Genomic DNA, 26,034 nt, shown 5'->3' on the forward strand with positions numbered 1-26,034 from the left:
GACAAACTGAGGCCACAACATGTGCAACGTTTCAGTAATACTCATGGCTGAAAATATGAGAGCACCATAATGAGCTGTTGTCCGCGCGCACACACACACACACACACACACTCCTTTTTTAGGTTCTCTTACTTCATTTCTAGAGCAGCAAAACACCCAAGGGGCTTTCCTGTGCCTTCTCCTCCCCCCGTCCTGCTGCACTCTGAACCTCTCTCTCTCTCTCTAAAGGCTCCTGCACATCTGCTTGTGCTGCATCATGAGGGCAACGCTGAAAATTGCTCAATTTCCTGCTACTTGAGCAAGAATTCTTACCGTCTCCATTGACTGCATCCCACAAATTCTCAGCGGGACTTTCAGAGTAAAGACGACACATTCATGGGATTGGAATTGTTCTGCACTTGTTTATAGTGTTTTTCTGCCACCTGTCATGTCCTCGGAGCTCTCCCTGGGCTGCTCCTGGTGGTGAACCTCTACTCCCTCAGTGGAACTGGCATTTCTGCTTAAACAAAACTATAAACTTCTTTATTTTGTTTTCAAAAGGAAAAAATTAAGTAAATGTGTATGCGGCAGTTTCGCCTGCCACACGCCACCTGAGTGGCGTTTTCTGGGACCTCTGGCACAGAGACTCAGATGATAGGGTAGAAAACACAAATTTATTGTAGAGAGTGGGCTAGGTGGAACAAGCCCAGAGCAGATGGACAGGATGTCTTGACAAGGGCTCCTATCCTGAGTGTGTGTGGGATGGAGGTTTTACCTGTTGCCCTTTAGACCAATCAATTAGCAACAGGCGTACAGCCACACTGATCCTGGGCCCAGTTACCTAGACCCAGGACAGGTGTGGCTTCTCAAGTCACACCATCGCCACACCACAAGGTAAAAAACTAATGAAAGTTTAAATTAACAGCATTCTCCGCTTCACGATTAGCACTGAAACACTTCACAATTTAGCCAATGAAATAACAAATGTAAACCAACAAATCAACAAGTTAAACACACATTTATGAATTCATACAAATTTATTAAGATGATAAGAAAACGTTCCTATTCAGTATTTTCCTGCAGTAGACAAAGTAGAGAGTAGACAATTTTAAACATATGCGTCATATGCATTCGTGACCTTAAGTCTTTGAAAAACAGTAAAAAACATCAATGAATGTTGGTGTCTTGACGTCAAGCTGCAGTCTACCATGAATGTGTCTGAGGAGGGAGAGGAGGGGCGTCCGACATCTAATTCAACTCTGTCTGGGGAACATGGCGGCCCGAGCAAAGCTAAGAGGTAAGATGAGGATCGCCGACCATCTGGGACTGTTGTCCATCTCAGAGCTCAGCAGTGATGTCACTACACCTTCATTAGTCTGAGGAGAAGCTTTGTGGGTGTTGTGTCGAAGCCCAGAGCAGCAGGAGAGTCCAGAGGGTCCTGCACCCAGTGGGGTCTCCATCAAGAGTGACCGCTCTATGGAATTACCTCATGATTTTAAATTAGGGAATCAGTCCACTGAGCAGAGGTGAGGATCTATCAAATCAATTATAATATAAACAGCCAAACATGCAAATCCTCACCTACAGATGGTGGTTACTCTTGTTCTTGTAGATTCCATTTTGAAAGAGCAGAGGGTCCTGAACCCAGTTGTGTCTCCATGAAGAGTGACTGGTCAAGGGGACTTCCACCTGACTTCGGAGAAGGCCGCTCCTCCAGTGAGAAGAGGTCGGCATTTGGAACACAGGATGAATCCAGAGGAGATGGTTGTTATCAGAGCAGACAGAAGAAAGGAATTCGACTGAACCTTCAAACTCTGTTGATTAAGTGTCTCCACTCCAAACATCAGAGCAGAACATAGAGGTGTTGATCCTGTGTTTCTACCCAGGAGACATCACCTCTAACTGTGTGTGTGTTCTACACAGAGACCAGCAGAGGTCAGAGGTCACCTGTGGTCAGTCTGGACAGCAGCATCAAACAGACCTGGACTCCATGTTCCTGGTGTGTAAATGTGTTGTGGTTGTAAATAGCCGCCATGCTTCCTCTTCAGAACAGTGGGATGTGAATCCAGGACAGTGAAGTTCTTATTGATGTTGTTCTGTTCCAGGTGCTGGAGGACAACATGGTCACCTTTGTGAAGAAGGAGCTGAAGAGGCTCCGGGAGATTCTACGTCCAGATTACCCACAATGCTCAGAGAGGCAGAGGGAGGAAGAGGATGATGAGGTGGATGGTGAGGAAGAGGAGCGGAGGAGGAGCTCCAGAGAGGGAGTTGTGAAGATCGCACTGCACTTCTTGAGGAGGATGAAGCAGGAGGATCTGGCTGACTCTCTACAGAGCAGTAAGAGACTGTGAATTACACATTTAAAGGAACATTCCACTCTGACTCTGCAGAGCAGCAAGAGACTGATTCACACATGAACGTGTAGCACGAGGAAAACATTGAAGCAGATTAATAACCACCTGCACAACAGTTGGACTGCACACACAGACTGCTTGTTCAGCCAGAAGTGAAGAGCTGAATAAACAACAAGGAGTTGGGAGGTTTGCACATTAAGCAGAAAATACTGACATTTCACAGAAACATTCACTCATTCATGTCCTTTGTTATTTGTTCTTTCAGTAGATGTTGCTGCTGTGTACCAACGTAAACTGAAGTCTCATCTGAGGGAGAAGTTCCAGTGTGTGTTTGAGGGAATTGCTAAAGCAGGACAGCCAACACTTCTGAATCAGATCTACACAGAGCTCTACATCACAGAGGGAGGAAGCACAAAGGTCAACCAGGAACATGAGGTCAGGCTGATCGAAGAAACTTCCAAGAAGGCAGCGACAGAAGAAACACCAATCAGATGTCAAGACATCTTCAAACCCTTACCTGGACAAGAACAACCAATCAGAACACTGATGACAACGGGCGTGGCTGGCATTGGTAAAACAGTGTTAACACACAAGTTCACTCTGGACTGGGCTGAAGACAAAGCAAACCAGGACATACACTTCAACTTTCCGTTCACCTTCAGAGAGCTGAACTTGCTGAAAGGGAAACAGTTCAGTTTGGTGGAACTTGTTCATCACTTCTTTCGTGAAACCAAAGAAGCAGGAATCTGCAGCTACGACAAGTTCAAAGTTGTGTTCATCTTGGACGGTCTGGATGAGAATCGACTCCCCCTGGACTTCCAGAACAGCAAGATGTGGACGAATGTCACAGCGTCAACCTCAGTGGAAGTTCTGCTGACAAACCTCATCAAGGGCAACCTGCTTCCCTCTGCTCGCCTCTGGATAACCACACGACCCGCAGCCGCTAATCAGATCCCTCCTGAGTGTGTGGACATGGTGACAGAGGTGAGAGGCTTCAGCGACCCACAGAAGGAGGAATACTTCAGGAAGAGATTCAGAGAGGAGGAGCAGGCCGACACCATCATCTCAAACATCAAGGCATCACGCAGCCTCCACATCATGTGTCACATCCCAGTCTTCTGTTGGATCACTGCTACAGTTCTGGATCATGTCCTGACAACAGCGCAGAGAGGAGAGATGCCCAAGACCCTGACTGAGATGTACATCCACTTCCTGCTGGTTCAGTCCATACAGGGGGATGTCAAGTATCATGGAGGATCTGGGATACATTCACACTGGAATGTAGAGAGCAGGAAGATCATTCAATCTCTGGGAAAACTGGCTTTTGACCAGCTGCAGAAAGGCAACCTGATCTTCTATGACGTGGACCTGGCAGAGTGTGGCATTGACATCCAAGCAGCCTCAGTGTACTCAGGAGTGTTCACCCAGATCTTTAAAGAGGAGTGTGGGCTTTACCAGGACAAAGTCTTTTGCTTTGTCCATCTGAGCATTCAGGAGTTTCTTGCTGCTCTTCATGTCTTACTGACATTCACCAGCACTGGTGTCAATCTGCTGTCAGAAGCACAACCAACATCCAAATCGAATGTACAATCCCTCTACCAGAGTGCTGTGGACAAGGCCTTACAGAGTGTCAATGGACACCTGGACTTGTTCCTTCGCTTCCTATTGGGACTTTCACTGGAGACTAACCAGCTGCTCCTACGAGGTCTGCTGGGACAGACAGGAAGTATCTCAGTAGCCAATCAGGGCACAGTCTGTCACATCAGGGAAAAGTTCAGTGAGAATCTCTCTCCAGAGAGAAGCATAAACCTGTTACACTGTCTGAATGAGCTGAATGACCGTTCTCTAGTTGAGGACATCCAACTGTACCTGAGATTAGGATGTTTCTCTGAAGGAAACCTCTCCCCTGCTGATTGGTCAGTTCTGATCTTTATCTTACTGTCAGAAGAGGAGCTGGATGTGTTTGACCTGAAGAAATACTTTGCTTCAGAGGAGGCTCTTCTGAGGCTGCTGCCCGCGGTCAAAGCCTCCAAAACATGTCTGTAGGTGCCCAGATAACATCCGTATATTAACTGGAATCTGTTTGACATCTGAGGAGATGTCCTGTTTATGGGAAGAAATTCTTTAAACTGTATCTCTCTGTGTCCATGTTGGTGTGTAGGCTGAGAGGCTGTAATCTGTCAGAGAGAAGCTGTGAAGCTCTGGCCTCAGTTCTCAGCTCCAACTCCTCCAGTCTGAGGGAGCTGGACCTGAGCTCCAATGATCTGCAGGATTCAGGAGTGAAGCTGCTCTCTGTTGGACTGGGGAGTCCACACTGTGCTCTGGAAACACTCAGGTCAGTGTTCCTCAGTGTGCAAAGAATTTAACCTAAAGGTTTGAGATTGGGATGCACGTGTCCCTTCTCTTCAATGTGGGGAACATATACACACCACAAAATATTAACATTCACGAAAATAATAATCTTCTTCTTCTTCTTCTTCTGCTTTGGGCTGCTCCCGTTAGGGGTGGCCACAGCGGGTCATCTGCCTCCAACACCTTCTGTTCTGCGTATCTTCCTCCCTTACACCAACCTTCCTCCCTTACATGTCCTCCCTCAGTACATCCATATACCTTCTCTCTGGCTTCCTCTTTTCCTCTTGCCTGGCAGCTCCATCCTCAGCCTCCTTCTCCCAACGTAACTCTCATCCCTCCGACACACGTGTCCAAACCATCTCAATCTGGCCTCCCTCACTTTTCCACCAAACTGTCTGACCTGAGCTGTCCCTCTAATGTACTCATTCTCAATCCTTTCCATCCTCGTCGCTCCCAATGAAAATCTCAACATCCTCAACTCTGCCACCTCCAGTTCAGCCACCTGCCTTTTTGTCAGTGCCACAGCCTCTAAACCGTACAATATAGCTGCTCTCACGACCGTCATGTAGACCTTCCTCTTCACATAATAATGAATTTTATACAAAAAAAAGTATAAAATTAGTATACTATCCCCCCTGCACGCGTTCAAAATCTTTCCACCCTTCTTCTGTTGGAAACTGGTGAAGTTTAGAGTAAGTTTGAAAAGTTTCACCTCAGTCTTCTCCCAAACAATGGAAGTTACCAGCATCCATTTGTGCAGAGTTCCTTAAATTCAATGAATCTACACAGCTTTACAAATACAGTTACATCCTCAAGGCGGTATACAGACCTAATTCAAAGGACCCCTCATCAGCAAAGTCCTCTGACCCATAAGGAAAAACTCCCAGAATCCCAGAAAACCTGAAGGACCTTGAGAAGGAACATGAAAAAGGGATCCACCTTCCGGGATGAAGAACGCCACCCGAGTGGCGTTTTCAGGGCCCTCCGGCACAGAGACACAGATGACGTGGTTTCAGACATAGTTTATTGTAAAGACTGGGCTAGTTGGAACAAGCAAGGAGCAGATAGACAGCATGTCATGATAAGGGCTCCCCTAATGAGAGTGTGTGGGGATTGATGTTTTACCTGTTGCTTGTTAGACCAATCAATGAGCAAAAGGTATGCAGCCACTCTGATCCTGGAGCCAATTACTTAGACCCAGGACAGGTGTGGCTGCTCAAACCACACCATCCCCACACCATAAAGAGCAATGGATGTGGTCAGAGATACATGGACATAAGAACAGCGAAACAGACAAATATCCATGAGTGTAGATTTTAGAACTGCTGAATTACTACTATTACGTCTTTGGAGGTAAACTGAAGAGCCATCTGTTCAGACGACGCCTGGACCATACTTGCATGTTGCATTTTCCCTTTATTAAATTTTCTTTTCAAAACAATTCTCTAACTCTATTAGTGCTACTAATACCTTTGGAAGGTTATAGCTGTGACTGTGATATACAGTTGGTTTAATACGACTGACAAAATGTACGTATTGACGCTTTGGACAGAAGCCTCTGATCGATGACGTCATGTAATATAATATTCAGTCCAGTCTTAAAGTCATATCTCTAACTAATTATATTTTATTATGTTGAATTCTGAAGACTATTGTAAATTAAGGATGTTTGATTCTGTTGACAGTGAAACACATTTTTATTTAAAATATAAGCTTCTAACGTGTGTGTGTGTGTGTGTGTGTGTGTGTGTGTGTGTGTGTGTGTGTGCAGGCTGAGAGGCTGTAATCTGTCAGAGAGAAGCTGTGAAGCTCTGGCCTCGGTTCTCAGCTCCAACTCCTCTCGTCTGAGAGAGCTGGACCTGAGTATCAATGATCTGCAGGATTCAGGAGTGAAGCTGCTCTCTGCTGGACTGGGGAGTCCACACTGTGCTCTGGAAACACTCAGGTCAGTGTTCCTCAACCTCTGCAACCAACTAGGATCAGGAACGGACTTCAAATAATGACACATGCGTGAAACTCAATCTGACAACATGTAAAAGCATTTTTTATGATGATAATCAGAATCAGAATTAATGTTTTCCACCAAGTACATTTACATTTACAAAGAATGTCCTGGTGAGGATTGGTGCTTTTCTCTCCAGACAATTCACTTAGAAAAAGCTTACATGCTAAAATAATAATAAAATAAAACAATAATAATGAAATTAAATAGATTAAAAACTAAAATAAAAATACAGATAGAAATTGCCTTATATAGACAAATACGGGACGGGATGCATCACTGCCTGGCACGAAACTGCACTGCCCTCGACTGCAGAGGATCGTACAGACAGCGCAGAGCATCCAGGACATACACCGCGGACAGTGTGTCAGAAAAGCCCAGAGGATCGTAAATGACCCCAGCCACCGCAGCCACAGACTGTTTCAGCTGCTGCCGTCTGACAAGCGGTACCAGTCTCAAGGCCCGGACCAGCAGGCTCCGGGACAGTTCTTTCCACCACGCAACCAGGCTCATGAACAATAGACACTAACAGCCTGCTGCCTGTCTGTCTGTCTGTGTCTGTCTGGCAGGACCTACACGCACACAGCACCTTACGCACACTGCACATTACAGAATTGTTGTATCATCACTGTATTTCCATCTCATTTTTCTTACTTTACTGCTTTTCCATTGTTGCTGTGTTTTCATGCTTTATTGCTGCGATGTTGAGGAGCCAAAACCTAAGAATTGTACTCCCTTATATCTGTAAAAGGGATGTAACAAAGGAATCTTGAATTATATTGTACAATATTACATTATATAATATCATAGTTACTACGGTAACTCTGTGTCCTGGTGTTGACACCTGGTGCTTCATGTTGTGTTTGCAGCTTGTCAGGCTGTCTGGTCACACAGGAGGGCGTGGCTTCTCTGGCCTCAGCTCTGCGCTCCAACCCGTCCCATCTGAGGGAGCTGGACCTGAGCTACAACCACCCAGGAGAGGCAGGAGTTAGGCTGCTCTCTGCTGGCCTGGAGGAGCCACGCTGGAGACTGGACACTCTCAGGTATGGGGAGACCAGCTGACACTCCCTGACAAGCTCTCCCACAAGGAGTACACCAATCACACTGGGATGCTGGGTGACATGGGGCGATGTCAGACAGCACATATGACTGATGTGGGATGGAAAATGATGGATACGGGAGCTCCTTAATGTCCATGTGTCCCTGATCTCAGAGAACATTCTGCTTCTGACTTGGTCCCCCCCCCCAGGGTGGAGCACGGTGGAGCGTGGACGCTGGAACCAGGTCTGAGGAAGTGTAAGTGTCCAGTTTGATTCATCGCAACTTTCAGGGCAGACCTGGCGAGCTCTGAGGTGCAGTGGGTGAGAAAGTGATTTAGATGGAAAGTCCATCCACACAGCAGCATGGGACATCCATTCAAATCCTACTGGGGAAGCAGAGGATAGTGGACGTCACGTGTCTCCATCAAACTACTGATAAATGGACAGTCTGTCTGTTGATGAATCCACAGGAAATGAACCAAACAGGGATGTTGGATTCTAAACTGTCGCTGGTTTGTCTTGTTCTCCACCAGATGGCGCCAAACTCACGCTGGACCCAAACACAGCACACAGAAACCTCTGTTTGTCCGAGAACAGGACGAAGACGGTGGCTGAAGAGGAGCAGCCACAACCCGATCACCCAGAGAGATTCCACGACATGAAACAGGTGCTGTGCAGAGAAGGTCTGACTGGGCGCTGCTACTGGGAGGTGGAGACGAAAGGAAGTGTTTATGTAGGAGTGACTTACAGAGGAATCACGAGGAGAGGAAGAGGCAGTGACTGCAGGCTTGGAGGGAACAACAAGTCCTGGAGTCTGTCCTGTTGTGGTAATCGTTACTCTGCCTATTCTATTAACAGTATAAAACTCATATCTTTCCTGTCCCCTGGCCCTCACAGAGTAGGAGTGTACCTGGACTGGTCAGCTGGAACTCTGTCCTTCTACGCAGTTTCCTCTGACTCTCTGAGACACATCCACACCTTCCACGCCACATTCACTGAACCTCTCTACCCTGGGTTTAGGTTGATGTGGTCCGGTTCCTCAGTGTCCCCGTGAGGAGGTGCAGTGTCAGGGGAAGATTTTCTTTTTTCTTTTTTTTTTTAAGATGACCTACTGTAGATTTCTGGCTTCTTCTTGGTACTGATGTGACAGGTTTTATGGACGTTCATGGTAATCTGGGAAAATGCATTTATAAACTTTTTTTATCATATATTTTGAAAACCCATTCATGATTGTCTTTCCCTGCCGCCACACATTTATGTATTTTTAAATAATCTTCCTTCAACTCCAATCTGTGCATTAATTTACAGTCAAATAAGACATTTTTAAGTCATGTGTTGTGCATGTTGATGTCATTTTGGAAGCAAACTGGTGGAATCTGGTAGAAACACTGGTTTTCAGACTTCACTTTCCTCCTTTAACATGTAAGAAAATGTCCACTCCAATGGATCCTAATTGATTTACCGACTTGGTTTGTTGAAATGTCCTTTCCTTTGACTTTGCTAAACTGTATTTTTTCCTCTTGAAATGCTTTCAAGTAAATCCAGACGTTGCTTAAAGACTGCATGTCTCAACATGTTTTAGTGTCTTTAACATCTCATTTCATTCAAGTTATTCCATCCCATCAAAACACGAAAAACAAAATATTAATGTGCACATGCACATGTCAACATTACAAAAGAAGAACCATCAGAACCAAACTGAACCCGGAACACTTTGTTCCATCCGCATCGTGAGAGTTCCACAATGAAATGATCATCAATCACCGGCCACGTGTTGCTGCGTCGCCGTGTGACCAGGAGGCGGCAGGGGGCAGCAGAGGAGGAGGGAGGAAGGCTTCTGCTGCGTGTGTGCGTGTGTGTGTGTGTGTGTGTGTGTGTGTGAGCGAGCGCGTGTGTGTGTGTGTCACTGCTCGCTCTGCTGTGTGTCAGTGATGGAGGACACCGCTCCCTGACCCTTACTGACGTCGCTGATACACGACCACTGACCGTCCATGGACTCCTTCCACAGGGTGACCTGCACACACACACACACACACACACACACACACACACACACACACACACACACACACACACACACACACACACACACACACACAGTTCCTCCAGATGAAGTGAGACTGGATAAGAAGTGAGTCTTTGAGTGTGCGTCTCTCAGTGTGTACCTTGTTGTCCCCTCCGGACACAGCCAGGATGTTCCCTGTGATGGACCAGCTGACGTGCCAGACCACGTCGTTGAACTTGTGCAGCAGCTTGGCGCTCCACGTGTTCCCCGCCGGGTCGTCGCACGTCCAGATGAAAACCCGCCCGTCCTGTGGAAGGATGGGGGGGGCGGGGGGCAGGACGTCCGTTAAGTGACTGTAAAAATAGTCTGTGAAATAGTATAATGACCCTAAACTTTTCACCGCCCCCACCTGGGAGCAGCTGGCGATGGTGCTGGTGGGCAGGCCGATGGAGGGAGCCCAGCCGACGTCTCTCACCCAGTCGCTGTGCGCCTCCAGCTTCTGGTCCTCCTTCCACTGGCCGTCCTCCTCCCTGGGGGGAAGAGCGATCCGTCCGCACCCGTCTTACTTTCACCCCGAGCTGATTACAACCTCCTTTATCCCGACCGTGAAGGAATTTGCGCCAAAACGGTGCGGTGGCTCGTTTGCACTCGCACAGACAAACAACCAGCGGTACAACCTCGTTGCAATCGATTCATCAAACTTTGTCCGGAGCCGTCACAGTTATTGCGCCATCACCGAAACGCAATCGTTATTTTTAAATAAAAGGTCATCATTCATCAAATTTCATCTGAATTTTGAGCCCAAATGTTGCAATAAATACAACGTTTTCTTCAGCTGGGTTGAGGAGATCCAAGCGTCCACCGAAAACGTTTATGTGCCGATGTTCATGGCTTTTCCTTCTATGGTGGATGCGTTATCACACTGTTATCGTGGCATAACATGAACGCAGTTATTTCGATGACAATCATTTGCAAACTAAAATGTCATGACCGTGACAGCCCTACCTCCGTCAGAAACAAACGTCTGAGCTGAGATTCTAGCCGCAGCGAGTGCGTCGCAGTCCTGTTAGGGTCGCGTCACACATGGAACAGAGCTGACTGATGTATCCCCCGTTGCCCAGCAACCGGTGGGAAAAGCGGCTTCGGTGGATGGTTGGGTTATAGGTCGGGCCGGGACAGACTGTGCCTGTTAAAACCTTACTTCCAGAGTTTGACGAGGTTGTCGCAGCCTCCGGAAACGAAGCGCTTCACGTAGTTTGGCTTCTGTCTGGACGGCTGGTCGATCAGGCTGCCTGGGACCACGGCCGGAGCCCAGCTCACTGCGTTACAGCCAATCTAATGCCGAATGTCAGGAAGATCAGCATTAGGCATCTCACTGCCTTACAGCCCGAGTTAAATCTTATTATCAAAGCAGAATTTCATATTTCTATTGAGTCCCAAAGTGTAATCATAGTGACACTAATAGTCACGAATGAATCAAAAGTCTAATTTAAAGTTGTTTAATGATTATAATCATTTAAATGGCTTGTGACATTGTTCCGGTTACATTTCACATATACACCTTTGCTCCCAGCAAATAGGGTGCATATTTAAAAATACATTCATTTTCTCTCCCATTTATTGTTTCCTGGCTCTTCAACCCCTTTCTTACATTCTAAATTTTGAAGGGAACGATGACACTGTAGAAATCACAGCTCCTCCTGTGCAGTGGAGTCTGATTCAAACCGATTTCTAAACACTAATGAAGGACAATAAATCTGGGCAAATATTTCATGTTGTGAGCGTGAAACCATAGTACGCACTTTATAGTATCTAAAAGGATCGCGTGCTACAAGAAACTCACATACTGAAGTACACTGGGCGATAGTATGCACATGTAGTATGTTCATGTTCAAGTTCAGGTTCAAGTATGTAGTACACTATTTGGGATCTGTGTGTGCGTGTGTGTTTGTGTGTGTGCGCGTGCGTGCCCGTGTGTGTGTGTGCGTGCGTGCGACGCACAGTGTGGGCGTTGCTGATCTTCTTGACGTCCCACTGCTGGTCTCCAGAGAAGGTGAGCAGAGAGATGGCTCCGTCCGAGCTCCCGCAGGCGAGGATCAGCCCCAGGTCGTACGGACCCCAACACACCGAGTTCACTGCGGACACACGACGCAGGGCAGCCTTAAGCCCCGCCCCCAGTAGCATCTCACTTCCTGCTTCCCTCTCAGGTTTTCTCCAAATTGAAAATGGCGTAACAACTTGCCGAAATGTAAAACGTTCATCTGCATCATCGCACGTCTCTGTGGAATACTCGATCCTGATTGGCCAATAGTTACAACCAGTTCTGAATAATGAGCGCTGATCTGGTAATAATGAACGTTGCCACGGCAACCACTTCTACTCCTGGTTTCACGTCCCTAGTATCACTCCGCCTACATGCTAATGCTAACACTGGCTGATGGCACCATCTGATGGTGCTACATAGAAACTACAATGGAAGACTTGAGCTGAATGCGGACGTCGATATCAAAATAAATCAGCCTGTCAGGGGTTAGTTTGTGATAATGACCTGTTGGCTGCACATTATCTGTTATAACACCTGCATTTCATAATAAACGCGTTGACTACAATATGTAATAAGTTCTTCCGTATTTTGTGATAGAGGGAAAAAGAAAGATGTGATGGGGAGACAGAGGCAGAGACAGAGCGACAGGCAGACGGAGCGACAGGCTGTGACAACCTGGATTTTAATGACCAGCGTTCACCACCAGTGTACACCTCCGGATACACCGATTGGTTCTGGGTTTGCGCCACAATTCAACCCCCCTCCGTGTTGTATCATTCAGTGTTTTGTGGAGCCCGGGAGGGTGAGAGCTGTTTTTGTTTTCACGCTGCACCCATTTCCCAATTAGCGATCGTAGCGCAACACAGAGCAACACGCCCAAATTGTGTGGTAGAACGTAGCAGTTAAATCATTAAATCCCTTGGGAACCGTTTATACCATACGTTTATATCCATCACCAAACCAACGCTCAGTTTTTTCCCACAGCCGGTCACTCACCCAAAACCCAACAGCAAAACCAGACTGGATTCTCTCACTGACTGGACTGGACTGACTGACTCTGTGAATGTGAAAAATTATTAATTTTTTTCTTCAAGGTTTTTTTTGTTTGTTTTCTTTTGTGTGGTTGTTCTTTAAGAACTGAACTGAATTACAACTTGTTTAACTCTATGAACTGAACAGAACTTAATTTTCTTTTTATTTGAGGGCCACAAACTGAGAAGACCTGTAGTGGAATTTTTGGGTTGGATCATTTTTTTGTTGTGTGGACAGTGGAACGGTGGGAATTTGGGTGTTTTGTGAAAATCTTTAAATATTTGAATATTTTTGTTTGCACTAAGATTCTGTGGTTGTGTTGTTGTTGTTGGTTTGAGTAAGTCATTCAATGAATATCATTTTGAACAGGGTGCATCCGCTGCGTGGCTTGATTTATCATATCGAAAAAGACTGACTGTCCAATCTCAAATGTCAGGAGAGAGACCTGGCTGGCACCTAGCCAAACATGCAGACGGACAGAGCAACAGGCAGACAGACAAACAGACCCACCTGAAGACTCGTGCCCGGTGTACTCGTAGATCCTATCCCAGGTGCCATTCTCCTCTTTCCAGATCAGAACTTTGCGGTCGTAGGAGCAGGAGGCCAGGATGTTCCCGTACATGGGGTGAGCCCAGGCCACCTGCCACACAGGACCCTCATGGCTGCGAAGTGCAACGTACACACATTCCATTTTAGAGTTCCCATTCACTACTTTTCCTTTTCCACATCTCGCCATAACAACCCTGCAAAATGGCCAACAAGTTATCATTAACTTGTAATTAAGTGTATTGAGATGAATAACTTCCGAGTGATTGTGTCTTGTTGACATATACATGTATACAAGCCATATAATCATGTTTTCCCCCAATGCTGGCCTACAAGCATTAAGATAGAAAACAGCAGGGCAACAATCACAGCTGCACCTTCAATGACCCAGTCGAGGAATAAAATCAATCAATAAAATGCCCACACATTCTCTGTCCGATGCAGAATTTTTAAAATTCCCTCCACCTCCCACCTCTTACCCTCTGAGGTCTGCCACCAGGATCTGCCCTCCGTTCCTCACATCAAAGATCTTCACTGATCGGTCGGAGGAGCAGGTGGCCAGCCGCATGCCGTAGTAGTCCATCTGGGCATCGTGCTGCAGAGAGCACAGCCATGGAGACACTGAGATAAACTGCCAACAATAGTATTTTAACATCCGCTTGTCTGACCCAGGTCATTCGGGTCAAGCCAGCCGGCAAACCAGTCAATCAATCATCACGAACTTTGATGACGAAACGATAACGTAGTGGAAATCTGGCAACTTACAATCATGTCCTCATGCGAGGTGTCCACCGTGTTGATAACAGAAACCTGAAGAGTAAAACAATCGGTTTAATATGTGATTATAGAATCACCATGAAGAATACACATTAATAACTAATAATAACACGCAGTTATTACACACAGTAATAGTAACACAGTCATGAAACAACGTAATGTCACAGTAATAATAACACAACATCCTTCCTTTTAGCCGAGGTGCTAACAAACTAGCGAACACGCTTGGAAACCAGCGCACTGAATGGAAAAACTACATAATGGGTCAAACAAATGTTGAACTGGAGTAAACTCACCATATTCAGTCCGGTTTGGATAATTCTATTTACTTTTGTAACAAATACATTTTCTGGTTCATGGGGACATCCATAGAGGCGACACCGACATGACAAGAAGCTGGACGCCGCATCCGGTTCAGTCCGACGCTAGATTTTTCTGGTTGAAACGCTAAGAGTTTGACATAGTTCCGCTTGGTCTATAATATATAATACCTATATTATATGATATATTATATATTGTTAATTATATATAATATATAATATATTATATATGATATATTATATATTGTTAATTATATATAATATATCATATATTATATATGATATATTATGTACAAACCAGTGTAAAGCAATGTTTCCCAACCCCTTTTCTGTTGTTTTTTTTCAACACACCAATTTCCCATTAACCACACAAAAAAACCTTCATATTGTGTGTTAATAAATAATAATAATAATAATAATAATAATAATAATAATAATAATAATAATAATAATAAAAAGTAGATCAGCGCAGATTATGTTCAAGAACCAAAACATTTTACAATTATTTTTCATGTTAATGTTAACTATTAGAAGGAGAACACATACACAGAGCTAGAGGTACAATATGAAAGACAGATCTGATGTTTTTTTTTTTTACACATGTTAATCAGTTTCTTAGCCTTTCTGTGAGTAAAAATCAAATAGTTTGTATAAAGGCAGTCATATATTTAATATTTCTTTTTATATAGCTGTATTTATAAAATAAAACACCATTAGGAATAAAAAAATAACTAATTTGATGAAAATACAAAACAAATCTGGACATAAGGGATTACAAAGCAATCACAAAATGCACCTTTACTCGTACTCTTTGACTACCCCTGATATTATAGTCATGTGATGGTGGTATGATCACTGAGACAGTTTCCAGCAGGAAGCATCTATTTCAGCGTCTGAAACTGCTTCAAACGTCCATTCAACACAGAGTTCGACATCAAATTGGTGGTGACCCTTGCAAAACCACCAAGATGATCTTCAACCGTATCTTACTACGTCTCCAACCTGTTGGAGAAAGTGATCTAGACCTTTGCTATCTGATATTCGTATTTCAAAACTTTTAAAAGAGATTTAAAAAAATAATAATCTAATGAAATACGAATAAAATATGTACATCTCGAAATTGAAGTTGATAGTGATCCCAATATGGGCACTACACTAAAGTAAGCAGGTAAATACAAAGCAATATTATGAATGATTGTATTAGTAAATATACTATACATGATAGCAAATAATAATACTAGTACACATGAGTATAGCCATCTCATAAAAATCTATCTTTATCAATCTTTCATGGAGCGGGTATAAGCCTCAAGGTTCCACTAGCCGACTGGTTTTTTTTTACTTGTCACAGGGACTCGGGCGCCAACCCCTGGAGAAGCTGTTCTGATCAGTATTGATTAACATCTGATGGATCCATATTGTCCTTCAGAGATCAACCTCGAAAAGCTGGTTCCCACAGCCGTGGAGGACGACATGCTTCGAGAGTCCTGCTTCTAGGTAGGCCCACGCACACACACACACACACTGATTGACAGCTGTCCCAAGGAGATGGCTGCCCATGTTTCCATGGTGACAAAGCTGTGAATGAACTTCATGACCTTTGACGCCAACTATAACTACGATGATGACGAAGAAGAGAAGGAAGACAGTATGGACATAGGAGATGACCTGGACCAAAGTGTGTCTGTCTGTCTGTCTGTCTGTCTGTCTATCTCTCCATCTATCCATCTATCCATCTATCCATCTATCTATCTATCTATCTATCTATCTATCTATCTATCTATCTATCTATCTATCTATCTATCTATCTATCTATCTATCTATCTATCTATCTCTTTGCCTGCCTATCTGTCTGCCTATCTATTCATGGAACCAGCTCAACTTGACACGACTCTACACGCCCAACCCGAATACTACTACTATTTCTACTACTATTTGTAATGGCTTCTGCTAACACGAATACAATAATGATATCAATAATAAATATACCTGCAGGCACCAATTACAAATTTTAGAGTTCCCATAGAACGTAGCATCAGTTTGTGCTGTCGCTCCTCTTTACGTCAGCATTACATCTAAAACAAGTTACATTTTCAGAGTTTCCCTTGAACGCAGCATCGGCTGACGTAATAACACGGTGAGTGCTGGTGACGCGCAGAATTACTAATACAAGGATCCACTTGTTGCATGTTACGACTTTATCCTAAAAATGTGAAGGTCCCTGTCTACTTCCTGTCAGATCCCTGTCTACTTCTTGTCGTGTCCCTGTCTACTTCCTGTTAGGTCCCTGTCTTCTTCCTGTCAGGTCCCTGTCTACTTCATGTCAGGTCCCTGTCTACTTCATGTCAGGTCCCTGTCTACTTCCTGTCAGGTCCCTGTCTACTTCCTGTAGTCCACAGAGTCCTGCCTCACGGTGTCTCTGTGGAAGGAAATCACTCCGCGTGGACGTTCCCAACAGCACGGTTCCATTCAAACGTATTCAACACTGCATGTCCCTCACAGACATTTCATCAACTTTTTTAACTTTTGGGACTGAAATAAAACGAACACGATTCGGACCCGTTGCTCTGGAGCTGCAAGCTAATTCCACGTGTGATGTCACAAACACAGAATATGTTTTCAACTGTTTTCCACTCCTACAGTTTGTGTTACGACTGGATCCAATGCTGCAAAATAAGGCGGGGCAAAGCACCTCAAACTCATCTCGCTCCACCACCCGGCCGCAAGTTTTAGAACGTTGGTGTGTCGGTGATGCACAAACGTTCATCCACTTTCGGTCAAATTTTGTCCGTTTATCACAAATTTTTGCTCCAATGTGAATCAACTTGGATTAAACTTAAACCACAAGAAGTCTGAGACGTCCCAACTCTAATGTCATCTCATCTGTGTCCGTAGCTGCAGCGGTTGTCCATTTCCAGACAGTTTTAGCCTGAAAAGTGCCAAGTAGAAGAATTATAATAAAAATCCGAACAATAACAATAGGGTTGCAGGGTTGAGGTCTAGGTTAGTCGCGTTAGTTACATACAAACTACATTGAGTTCCCATGAAACGCGGCATCAGTTCCTATCGAGACAAATTACAATTTCCTGAGTTCCCATGGAACTCCCGTGGAAAATTTCAGAGTTTCCATGGAAGCGTTACTTCCTTCCGACACAAGTTATAATTTTCCGAGTTATTTTCCGAACGCAGCATTGGCGTTCCCTCTCGTCCCTCTTGAGAAGGGACAGAAGAAGAGGGATCCCCCTTCCAGGAATGCGCAGGCTGCAGCGGATGCAGACTAGGCAACAACAATAATAATATGATATGACAATATGCCACTCATGGGATGCTGCTTATCACAGGATCACAGGATATCTCAGGATAACACCTTAGGGTCTCCTCGCCCTGCATAGTGAGTGCGGGTTGGACTCACGCCACACTGCACTGTCCGGAGTTAAGAGACACTTCACACCCTCCACAGCTCAGCTGGACATCCAGTCCAACACCCAGGACGCCGTGTGCGCTTTTGGTTGCTAGGCGAAAAACTAAGGACCGATTGGGATGAAAACCTCACTCTGTCATTTCTTCTACAACAGGAATATTATTTATGGCGTAATCATGTTAACTTCAGCTGGCCTGTATGAAAGATGACATTAATTCTATCCAGAGTCACGCCCTGCACACACACAGTATACCGTACAGTCCACTGTAAACGCAGGATACAGACGGAGAATACAGTTTGATTCCAATGTGATTCAAGGTCAAATAAATGCGTTGAAAACACAGGGACTCGCATGGAGCTGGAGCTGGTTGCTGCTCCAGCTCCACCGGATCAAGGCTTCGGGGGGCGTGGCTCGCACGCGCGCCATGTGTAGGCCGCGGGCCACGTGACCACAGAGGGTTAGAAAAAACAAAACAAAACAAAAGCTTCAGACACAAGGACGCGTCACATTTTTCATATGAATGTTCTGCAAATCGTTATTCACATGGAACTGTGTAACCATGTTTTACAGAGAATGATTTATCTTCAACAAATACATGTTTCCGATGACGATTATAATTTAATTTAATTTATTTTATTTTATTGTATTTTGTTTTATTTGATTTATTTTGTTTTATTCTATTTATTTATTTTTATCTTAACTCGTTTTATTTCATCTTATTCTATCTTATTTTATTTCTTTGTCTTTGCATGGTGAACCCTGGAACCGCTGTATGAATATTAATAGCCATGCATCCAGCGCGCTGAGCGGCTGCACTGGCGCAGTTTTTATTCATCTGTTTGTTTATTTGCTCCGACCCCGCGTGGCTCTCCGCTCCCTCTCCGTTCCGCCGTCGCCGCGCGGGTCCGCCCGGAGCGCCGGGCGCTCCTCCGCCCTCTCCACCGGGCTCGTCGCAGTGAGTCGCGCCGCGGCTCCCGCGTCAAGACCCCGCTCCCGCCGCCGCGCGCGTCAAAAGCCGCAAACATGGACGCGGCGTGTTTATCCCACGGAGGAGGAAGAGGAGGAGGAGGAGGAGGAGGAGGAGGAGGAGGAGGAGGAGGGGAGGAGGAGACGGAGTGAGCGCCGGGCTCCGGGACAGGACAGCTGTGTCATCAGCATCGCACGCGTGGTTTTGTTGTTGTCTGGTTCCTCCATCACCGGCAGCTGGACCCTCTGCACCACCACCACCACCACCACCACCACCTCCACCACCACCACCACCACCACCACCACCTCCACGGTAGGAACCTCCATCGCCGCGGCGGACCGAGCTCCTCGGATGCAGCAGCCCCGGTGCACCGAGCTGCACAGTGTAAGGTTGTTGTTGTTTTTTTTTTTTTTGTTTTGTTTTTTTAATTTTATTTTATTTTTGTTTTTACTGATCGAGGCCTCGCATCCCATAATATCTGCATGTGCAAACAGCGGTGCGTCCGCGCGGTATTCCATCTGCTGCGGTATCACCTGTTTGTGTTTTCATGAATGTCGATTGGAGCCATAACGTAAATTCCAGTGTCACAGCCTGGAATCGGGAGGGTGGAGGGTGGAGGGTGGAGGGTGGATGGGGGTGTCGTGACGAGCCCTTATAAATAAGAGTCCGATCAGCTGACTGGGGAATTAAACATCAAATGGAACAAAGTGTCAGCGGTGTCAACGGATCCTCCACCAAGACCCGCTTTAAAGCATCGGCACCGTGATGATGATGATGATGATGATGATGATGATGATGATGATGATGTGAATGTGAAAGGATGGGGCCTGTGGACATGCTGGGTGGTGGTGGCTACAGCCGCATCATGCGTGAGGATGCTGAGGGTGGCGCGCCTCGGAGGCGTGGGGCTGTGGATCTGTGTGGGGCGGTGGATCTGTAGATCTGTGGGGCTGTGGATCTGTGTGGGGCTGTGGATCTGTGTGGGGCTGTGGATCTGTGTGGGGCTGTGGATCTGTGTGGGGCTGTGGATCTGTGTGGGGCTGTGGATCTGTAGATCTGTGGGGCTGTGGATCTGTGTGGGGCTGTGGATCTGTAGATCTGTGGGGCTGTGGATCTGTGTGGGGCTGTGGATCTGTGCGGCTGTGGATCTGTGTCAATCTGTGGGGCTGTGTTGGATCTGTGAGGCTGTGGATCTGTGGGGCGGTGGATCTGTGTGGGGCTGTGGGGCTGTGGATAGGTGGGGCTGTGGATCTGTTGGGCTGTGGATCTGTGGGGCTGTGGATCTGTGTGGGGCGGTGGGGCTGTGGATCTGTGGGGCTGTGGATCTGTGTGGGGCTGTGGATCTGTGTGGGGCTGTAGGGACTGTGGATCTTTGGGGCTATGGGGCTGTGGGGCTGTTGATCTATGGATCTGTGTGGGGCTGTGGATCTGTGGGGCTATGGGGCTGTGGATCTGTGGGGCTATAGGGCTGTGGGGCTGCGGATCTGTGGGGCTGTGGGACTGTGGATCTATGGGGCTGTGGGGCTGTGGATCTATGGGGCTGTGGGGCTGTGGATCTATGGGGCTGTGGGGCTGTGGATCTATGGGGCTGTGGGGCTGTGGATCTATGGGGCTGTGGGGCTGTGGATCTGTGGGGCTGTGGGACTGTGGATCTATGGGGCTGTGGGGCTGTGGATCTATGGGGCTGTGGGGCTGTGGATCTGTGCGGGGCTGTTGGCCCGTGGATCTGTGTGGGGCTGTGGATCTGTGGGGCTGTGGGACTGTGGATCTATGGGGCTGTGGGGCTGTGGATCTGTGGGGCTATAGGGCTGTGGGGCTGTGGATCTGTGGGGCTATAGGGCTGTGGGGCTGTGGATCTGTGGGGCTGTGGGACTGTGGATCTATGGGGCTGTGGGGCTGTGGATCTATGGGGCTGTTGGCCCGTGGATCTGTGTGGGGCTGTGGATCTGTGGGGCTATAGGGCTGTGGGGCTGTGGATCTGTGGGGCTGTGGGACTGTGGATCTATGGGGCTGTGGGGCTGTGGATCTGTGTGGGGCTGTTGGCCCGTGGATCTGTGTGGGGTTGTGGATCTATGGGTCTGTGGGGCTGTGGATCTGTGGGACTGTAGATCTGTGTGGATCTGTGGGGCTGTGGATCTGTGGGGCTGTGGGCCTAAGGATCTGTGGGGCTATGGATCTGTGGGCCTGAGGATCTGTGGGGCTGAGGGGAGCTGTGTGGATCAGTTGGAGCTGTGGAGCTGTGTGGGGCTGTGGTTACCAACACCCGGTAAATGATCAATATTGGTCTTAAAATGAAGATTCGTCAGGATCGGGATTGTGAATCTATTTTAAAAGCCAACAAAGCACCATGTTATTAAATAATTTTGGGAATTGGAAGAGAGTTATTGGAGAACAGCACGGACCACAGCAGGAGAACATGTTCAAGACAAGTAGATAGATGGACAGACGGTCTGACAGACAGACAGTCAGACGGACAGACAGACGGATAGACAGACATGCTGATAGAGACAGTATCTTATAGCAGTGTCTTAGAAAGATAGATGACTTCTCCTTCAATGTCTCAAAAGTCGAAATTGATGACTGTTTGCATTATTATAAAATATTATTATTATTATTATTATTATTATTATTATTGTTATTATTATTGTTGTTGTTATTATTATTATTATTATTATTATTATTGTTATTATTATTATTGTTATTATTATTATTATTATTATTATTGTTGTTGTTGTTGTTGTTGTTGTTAAAATACATGTATATATATATATTTGTAGTTGTCGTAGTAGTAGTAGTGGTGGTAGTAGTTGTATTACTATATTATTATTATTGATGATGATGATGATGATAATAATAATATAAACAATGTATTATTATGATATTTATATTGTATTACCACTTCATATGCAGGTGTTTTCAGTCATGTGGGAGAACCTCTTCATGCAACAACAAGTCAGACATCGCTCCATGCTTTGTACACAACATGTCATATGTTCTGTGATGTGACCTGGTGTCAGGTTTTGGTATTTCGACGTCACGGGTGTTTCTGGGAGCGGTGTAAAGCGGCCGAGGTCACGCCTGCACGGTTGTCGTTTGACAAGTCGCTCGGTCCGGAGTAAAAACTGGATCCAAACTCCGTGACCTTGGAATCAAACTCCCAGAGGAGCGTGTCCCCTCGCTCGGACCTCTGGGGTCAGGGGTCAGGGGTCAGGGGTCTTGTTTGTGTGTTTTGAATGGACTGTTTTTCCTATGGGGGGGGGGGTTCAAGATGGCGTTCTTTCGCCTGAGTGAAAGTAGTGGATCCTCAGGTCAGATCTGCCAGTGGCTCAGTGGAATATCCATGTTCGTCAGGGAAAGGATGATGATGGTGATGCTGATGATGATGATGACGATGGAGTCATTTCTCGTTGTTTCGGGGGTCGCCGGGTACGAGCTCCTCAGACGTTGGTTGAGTTGACCGCGTTGGTTCCGCTGCGGTCTGCAGGAGGAGCAGGTTTGTGCTGCCTCCGTCTGGTTTCTCTCATTTCACACCTGACACTTAAGACTTTCTTCTCAACGCGCTTCATAACTTTGTGTCTCGTTGTGCGTATCTGGTGGAAAGCACAAGCGCGGTCCTTCGTTTATCCGTTGCTCTTATTTATTTTAGCAATATTTATCACAAAGAATTCCACCTCTTATCCTACTCCCATCAACCATTTGTTTTCATTTCACTTTCAACACCAAGTGGCGGAACGTGATACCCTTGCAAATAACAGTCAGTTCTCATGATTACAACGTTATACATCAAAGTTTCCACTGGTGTTTTAATTCCACTGGTATTTGAATTCCACTGGTGTTTTAATTCCACCAGTGTTTTATTTCCACTGGTATTTTAATTTAACTGGTGTTTTAATTCCACCGTTGTTTTATTTCCACTGGTGTTTTAATTCCACTGGTGTTTTATTTCCACCAGTGTTTTATTTCCACTGGTGTTTTAATTCCACCGGTGTTTTATTTCCACTGGTGTTTTATTTCCACTGGTGTTTTAATTCCACTAGTGTTTTAATTTCACTGTTGTTTTATTACCACTGGTGTTTTATTTCTACTGGTGTTCTGTTCCCACCCACTCATCAGGGCCTCCTTGGGGAAGCACTGTGTGTCTACTTTCTGAGCAGTTCCTCGTGTTTGTTTGCCAATTTGATTTCCATGAAGCGAAAAGTGTAAAATATAGTATATTTTATTGCCTTTAAATCATTTACAGCCCGGCGTAGTCAGGAGGGTTCAAGGTTAAACAGCGTCGTTTAAAATCCCATATTTGCTCTCCCGCCGTTTTGCACGTCCAATTTCCAATTAATCTGCATGAGGAACGTTAACAACCCGCAGTAACTGCTATTGTTACTCTTATAAGTAAAGATTCAACAGCATTTCCCAAAGGCGGAGGAGGCCGCTGTAATAACTCGTGTTCAATGGTTATTATTGGCCGTTCGTCCTCCAAACGACGATTTAATATCTTCCTCGTGTGTTTCGCTGGGGCTCTGCATTCATTCAATATTATTCTTTGTCGCCTTTCAGAGGTTCTCTATCGGCGTGAAATTAAAAACGTCACGTCGCGCTGATGATGCACCGATTTGTAAATCTGGACTCATGAAGATCGGAGATGAGAGATGAGATGAGAGAAGAGATGATATAGCACTTTACTGATACCGCAGCACTGTGAGGTTTGAAACATCAATGAGGTTGTTTAACATGGGAGGTTGAACATTAAAAGCAGTCGTTGCGATCGTTGTGATGAATGCTCATCAGCACCACCCGTCCTGTGTCCCGTGCCCCCAGCAGCTCTCTTGGTTCATCGCTCTAATGAGTATTTTAATTAGCGTCTTGGCGTCCACTTAGAATGTATTTTACTGCAGCCGCTCAGACGCTCCACCAGGTCCCTGCTGCCTGGGTAAATACCATAAATACAACTTGTACTGGAACGGTTTGGTCTCTTACAGGAAATATTCCGACGTTTTTTCCCAACATTTGCGAAGAGCCTCGTTTGCAGTATCTCGGGAGCTTCTCCCCGGAGGGATTAATGAAGAATATTAATTTAAATCTGTCACGTTGAGAAACCTGCACGTTACGAATGAGGCTGAAGCAGAGTAATAGGTTGGATGTGCAAAAATACTATTTCCAACTTAACTATTCTCATATGCAACATTTTACAAACCTTAAAAACCCGTTGAGTGAATTATTAGGGGACAATACCAAATTATGCACGACAGCTGCAAATTGAAAACAGAAAATCGCTGCAACAGCGATGTCACAGCCAAAAAAGAAGGTAAATAGTTGGATTGTGACTCCGTGTCGTGTCCCACAGCGGGAACCCAGCGCTGTGGCATTTAGAAAGGTCGACGTAAAAGTGGAAAATGAGGGTTTGGGGGATGAGAGGCAGCAGGTTGAGGTGTCTGCACCAGGACACAATGTATACACAGCATCCCCCAAAAATGTGTCCTTCAGATCGTTTTCTCGTGAGAATGTGGGACTCCAGTGTGGGGATGTCAATGTTTTAATAAGTTCAGTATTAATATTAAGAATTCCATATGTTAAGTATTTAAGTATGTATAAGTTAGTGAAGAAAGAAAGGAGCTTCTGGTGTGCACAGGCAACCTGGGGGAAGAATATCATATTATATTGTATTTTATTATATTGTAATATATTATATTATTTATGTTATATTATATAATATTATATCATATTATATTATAGTATTTCAATTATAATTCTATTCTATTCTATTCTATTCTATTATATTATATTATATTATATCATAATATGGTATATCATATTATATTATGTTATATTATAATATATTATTTTCTGTTATATTATATTAAATTATATTATATGATATCCTCCTTCCTATCCTCTCACTACAGCACAGACCCCTGATGGTGTCTTGTGGTCACTGCAGCTTGTTTGCAGGTTCTTCCTCTTAGACGCTTCTCTTTCCACTCTTGAAAAAAAACATGTTGTTTTGTATCTTCTGAATCTTACAGAACGGACTCTCGTACGAATGACGCTTCTTCACAACGTGCACTTGTTGTGATGTTGTGGATGTGCGTGAGTCATGGCCGTCCGCCTCACCGAGCGGCGGACCACGGAGCGCTTCCTTTCCACCCAGAATGCAGATGAACACGTGCGACGGCTCCAGGAGCGTGAGGCAGGAAATGCAAATGAGAGAGAGGAGAAGTAGTGGACGTTGGTACGAAGGTGCACGCGCTCGGTCGTCTGGTGGTCCTGCCTTTGGTTTTTATCGGCGTACAATTCACTGGACTGTTTGTGATCTGCATGTCCACACTGCAGCTTGAAACCGAACGTGCACCTGGTGTCACGGCGTCTGAACGCAGGGAAATACACAGATCTCTGATCGGTCAGCTGCAGAACGAGTCAAAGGGGGCAGTTTTTACTGAAATATCCTCCATATCGGGGCCTTTCTGCTGCATTCCAGCAGTGAAGATTGGACTTCTCGCTCCATTCCTCTGTTGTAATGCCTCTCCGCTCTGGCGTGTGGATTTCCAGCTTCAAATGGAATTGATTATCTTGTCGCACCATAAAGTTTATATTGGTCAGAGATGTGTTATTTTCCGGTGGTATTGGAAACCGGACCTTGGACGAGCGGGTTGTAAATAAAAAAGGCGCAGGAGCCGGGGCTGCGTCTAGACCGCCGCCCCCTGGAGGCCGGACGCCGGGTTTACGACCTGCCGGCGTCTCCCACACAAAAACACCTCCAACTCTGACGATGGGTTTGACGCGAAATGAGCAAAACAGGAGGCGGTTGGCGCCGCAGGGTGATTTACACCAGAAATGTCAGGTCTCTGTTCGGAGGGGACGCCAGATTAGCCAAAAGTGAGAATCAGAGAGAGAGACCCTCCCCCGTTAAGAGCAGCGATGCACCTTTTATTTTCCCCCAATTTCTCCCTTTCTTCCCTGCGAACAGCGAGGGCTTACTCCTCCTCACACACACACACACACACGCACACACACACACACACACACACACACACACACATACACATACACACACACACAGACAGATAAAGACAAACTTGATATTTATTTTTAATAGCTAGTATTGGCAACCCTCCTGGAAGGCTTTCTGTAAAGACTGGCAACCCTGGCAACTGGCAACCCCTTTCACCCAGGGAAGGAAAAGCTCCACGGCTCCTTCTTCCA

At 45.7% G+C, this 26,034-nt stretch overlaps 2 protein-coding genes across 2 annotated transcripts; one reads left to right on the plus strand and one right to left on the minus strand.

Moving 5' to 3' along the window:
- Window positions 1–2,199: 2,199 nt before the first annotated feature.
- Window positions 2,200–8,801, plus strand: LOC307240140 (protein NLRC3-like). The gene is made up of 7 exons (XM_080013796.1): window positions 2,200–2,316; window positions 2,599–4,375; window positions 4,495–4,668; window positions 6,457–6,630; window positions 7,557–7,730; window positions 7,937–7,983; window positions 8,261–8,801. Exons 1-7 carry the CDS (start codon window positions 2,280–2,282, stop codon window positions 8,779–8,781), a joined length of 2,904 nt encoding a protein of 967 aa, XP_079869922.1. The 5' UTR covers window positions 2,200–2,279; the 3' UTR covers window positions 8,782–8,801.
- Window positions 8,802–9,314: 513 nt separating this feature from the next.
- LOC307240153 (protein SEC13 homolog) lies at window positions 9,315–14,525 on the minus strand. Its single transcript, XM_080013819.1, has 9 exons — window positions 14,428–14,525; window positions 14,120–14,164; window positions 13,834–13,949; window positions 13,319–13,470; window positions 11,734–11,867; window positions 10,934–11,067; window positions 10,142–10,262; window positions 9,893–10,039; window positions 9,315–9,741 (listed from the first exon to the last, which is right to left on the minus strand). The coding sequence occupies exons 1-9, from the start codon at window positions 14,428–14,430 to the stop codon at window positions 9,631–9,633; spliced, it is 963 nt and encodes a 320-aa protein (XP_079869945.1). The 5' UTR covers window positions 14,431–14,525; the 3' UTR covers window positions 9,315–9,630.
- Window positions 14,526–26,034: the final 11,509 nt, after the last annotated feature.

Source organism: Zeus faber (assembly GCF_960531495.2).
Source record: "Zeus faber genome assembly, chromosome: 14".
NCBI lineage: Eukaryota > Metazoa > Chordata > Actinopteri > Zeiformes > Zeidae > Zeus > Zeus faber.

Bases quoted from the DNA above. Each gene is read 5' to 3' on its own strand.
- LOC307240153 (XM_080013819.1), bottom strand. The intron at 11,068-11,733 runs GTGCGTCGCACG...ATTCGGCATTAG, and splicing joins AGATCAGCAACGCCCACACT to ATTGGCTGTAACGCAGTGAG. The intron at 10,263-10,933 runs GTAAGGTTTTAA...TCTTCCCCCCAG, and splicing joins AACCTCGTCAAACTCTGGAA to GGAGGAGGACGGCCAGTGGA.
- LOC307240140 (XM_080013796.1), top strand. From the start codon at position 2,280: ATGAAGCAGGAGGATCTGGCTGACTCTCTACAGAGCA. The intron at 4,669-6,456 runs GTCAGTGTTCCT...GTGTGTGTGCAG, and splicing joins TGTGCTCTGGAAACACTCAG to GCTGAGAGGCTGTAATCTGT. The intron at 6,631-7,556 runs GTCAGTGTTCCT...TTGTGTTTGCAG, and splicing joins TGTGCTCTGGAAACACTCAG to CTTGTCAGGCTGTCTGGTCA.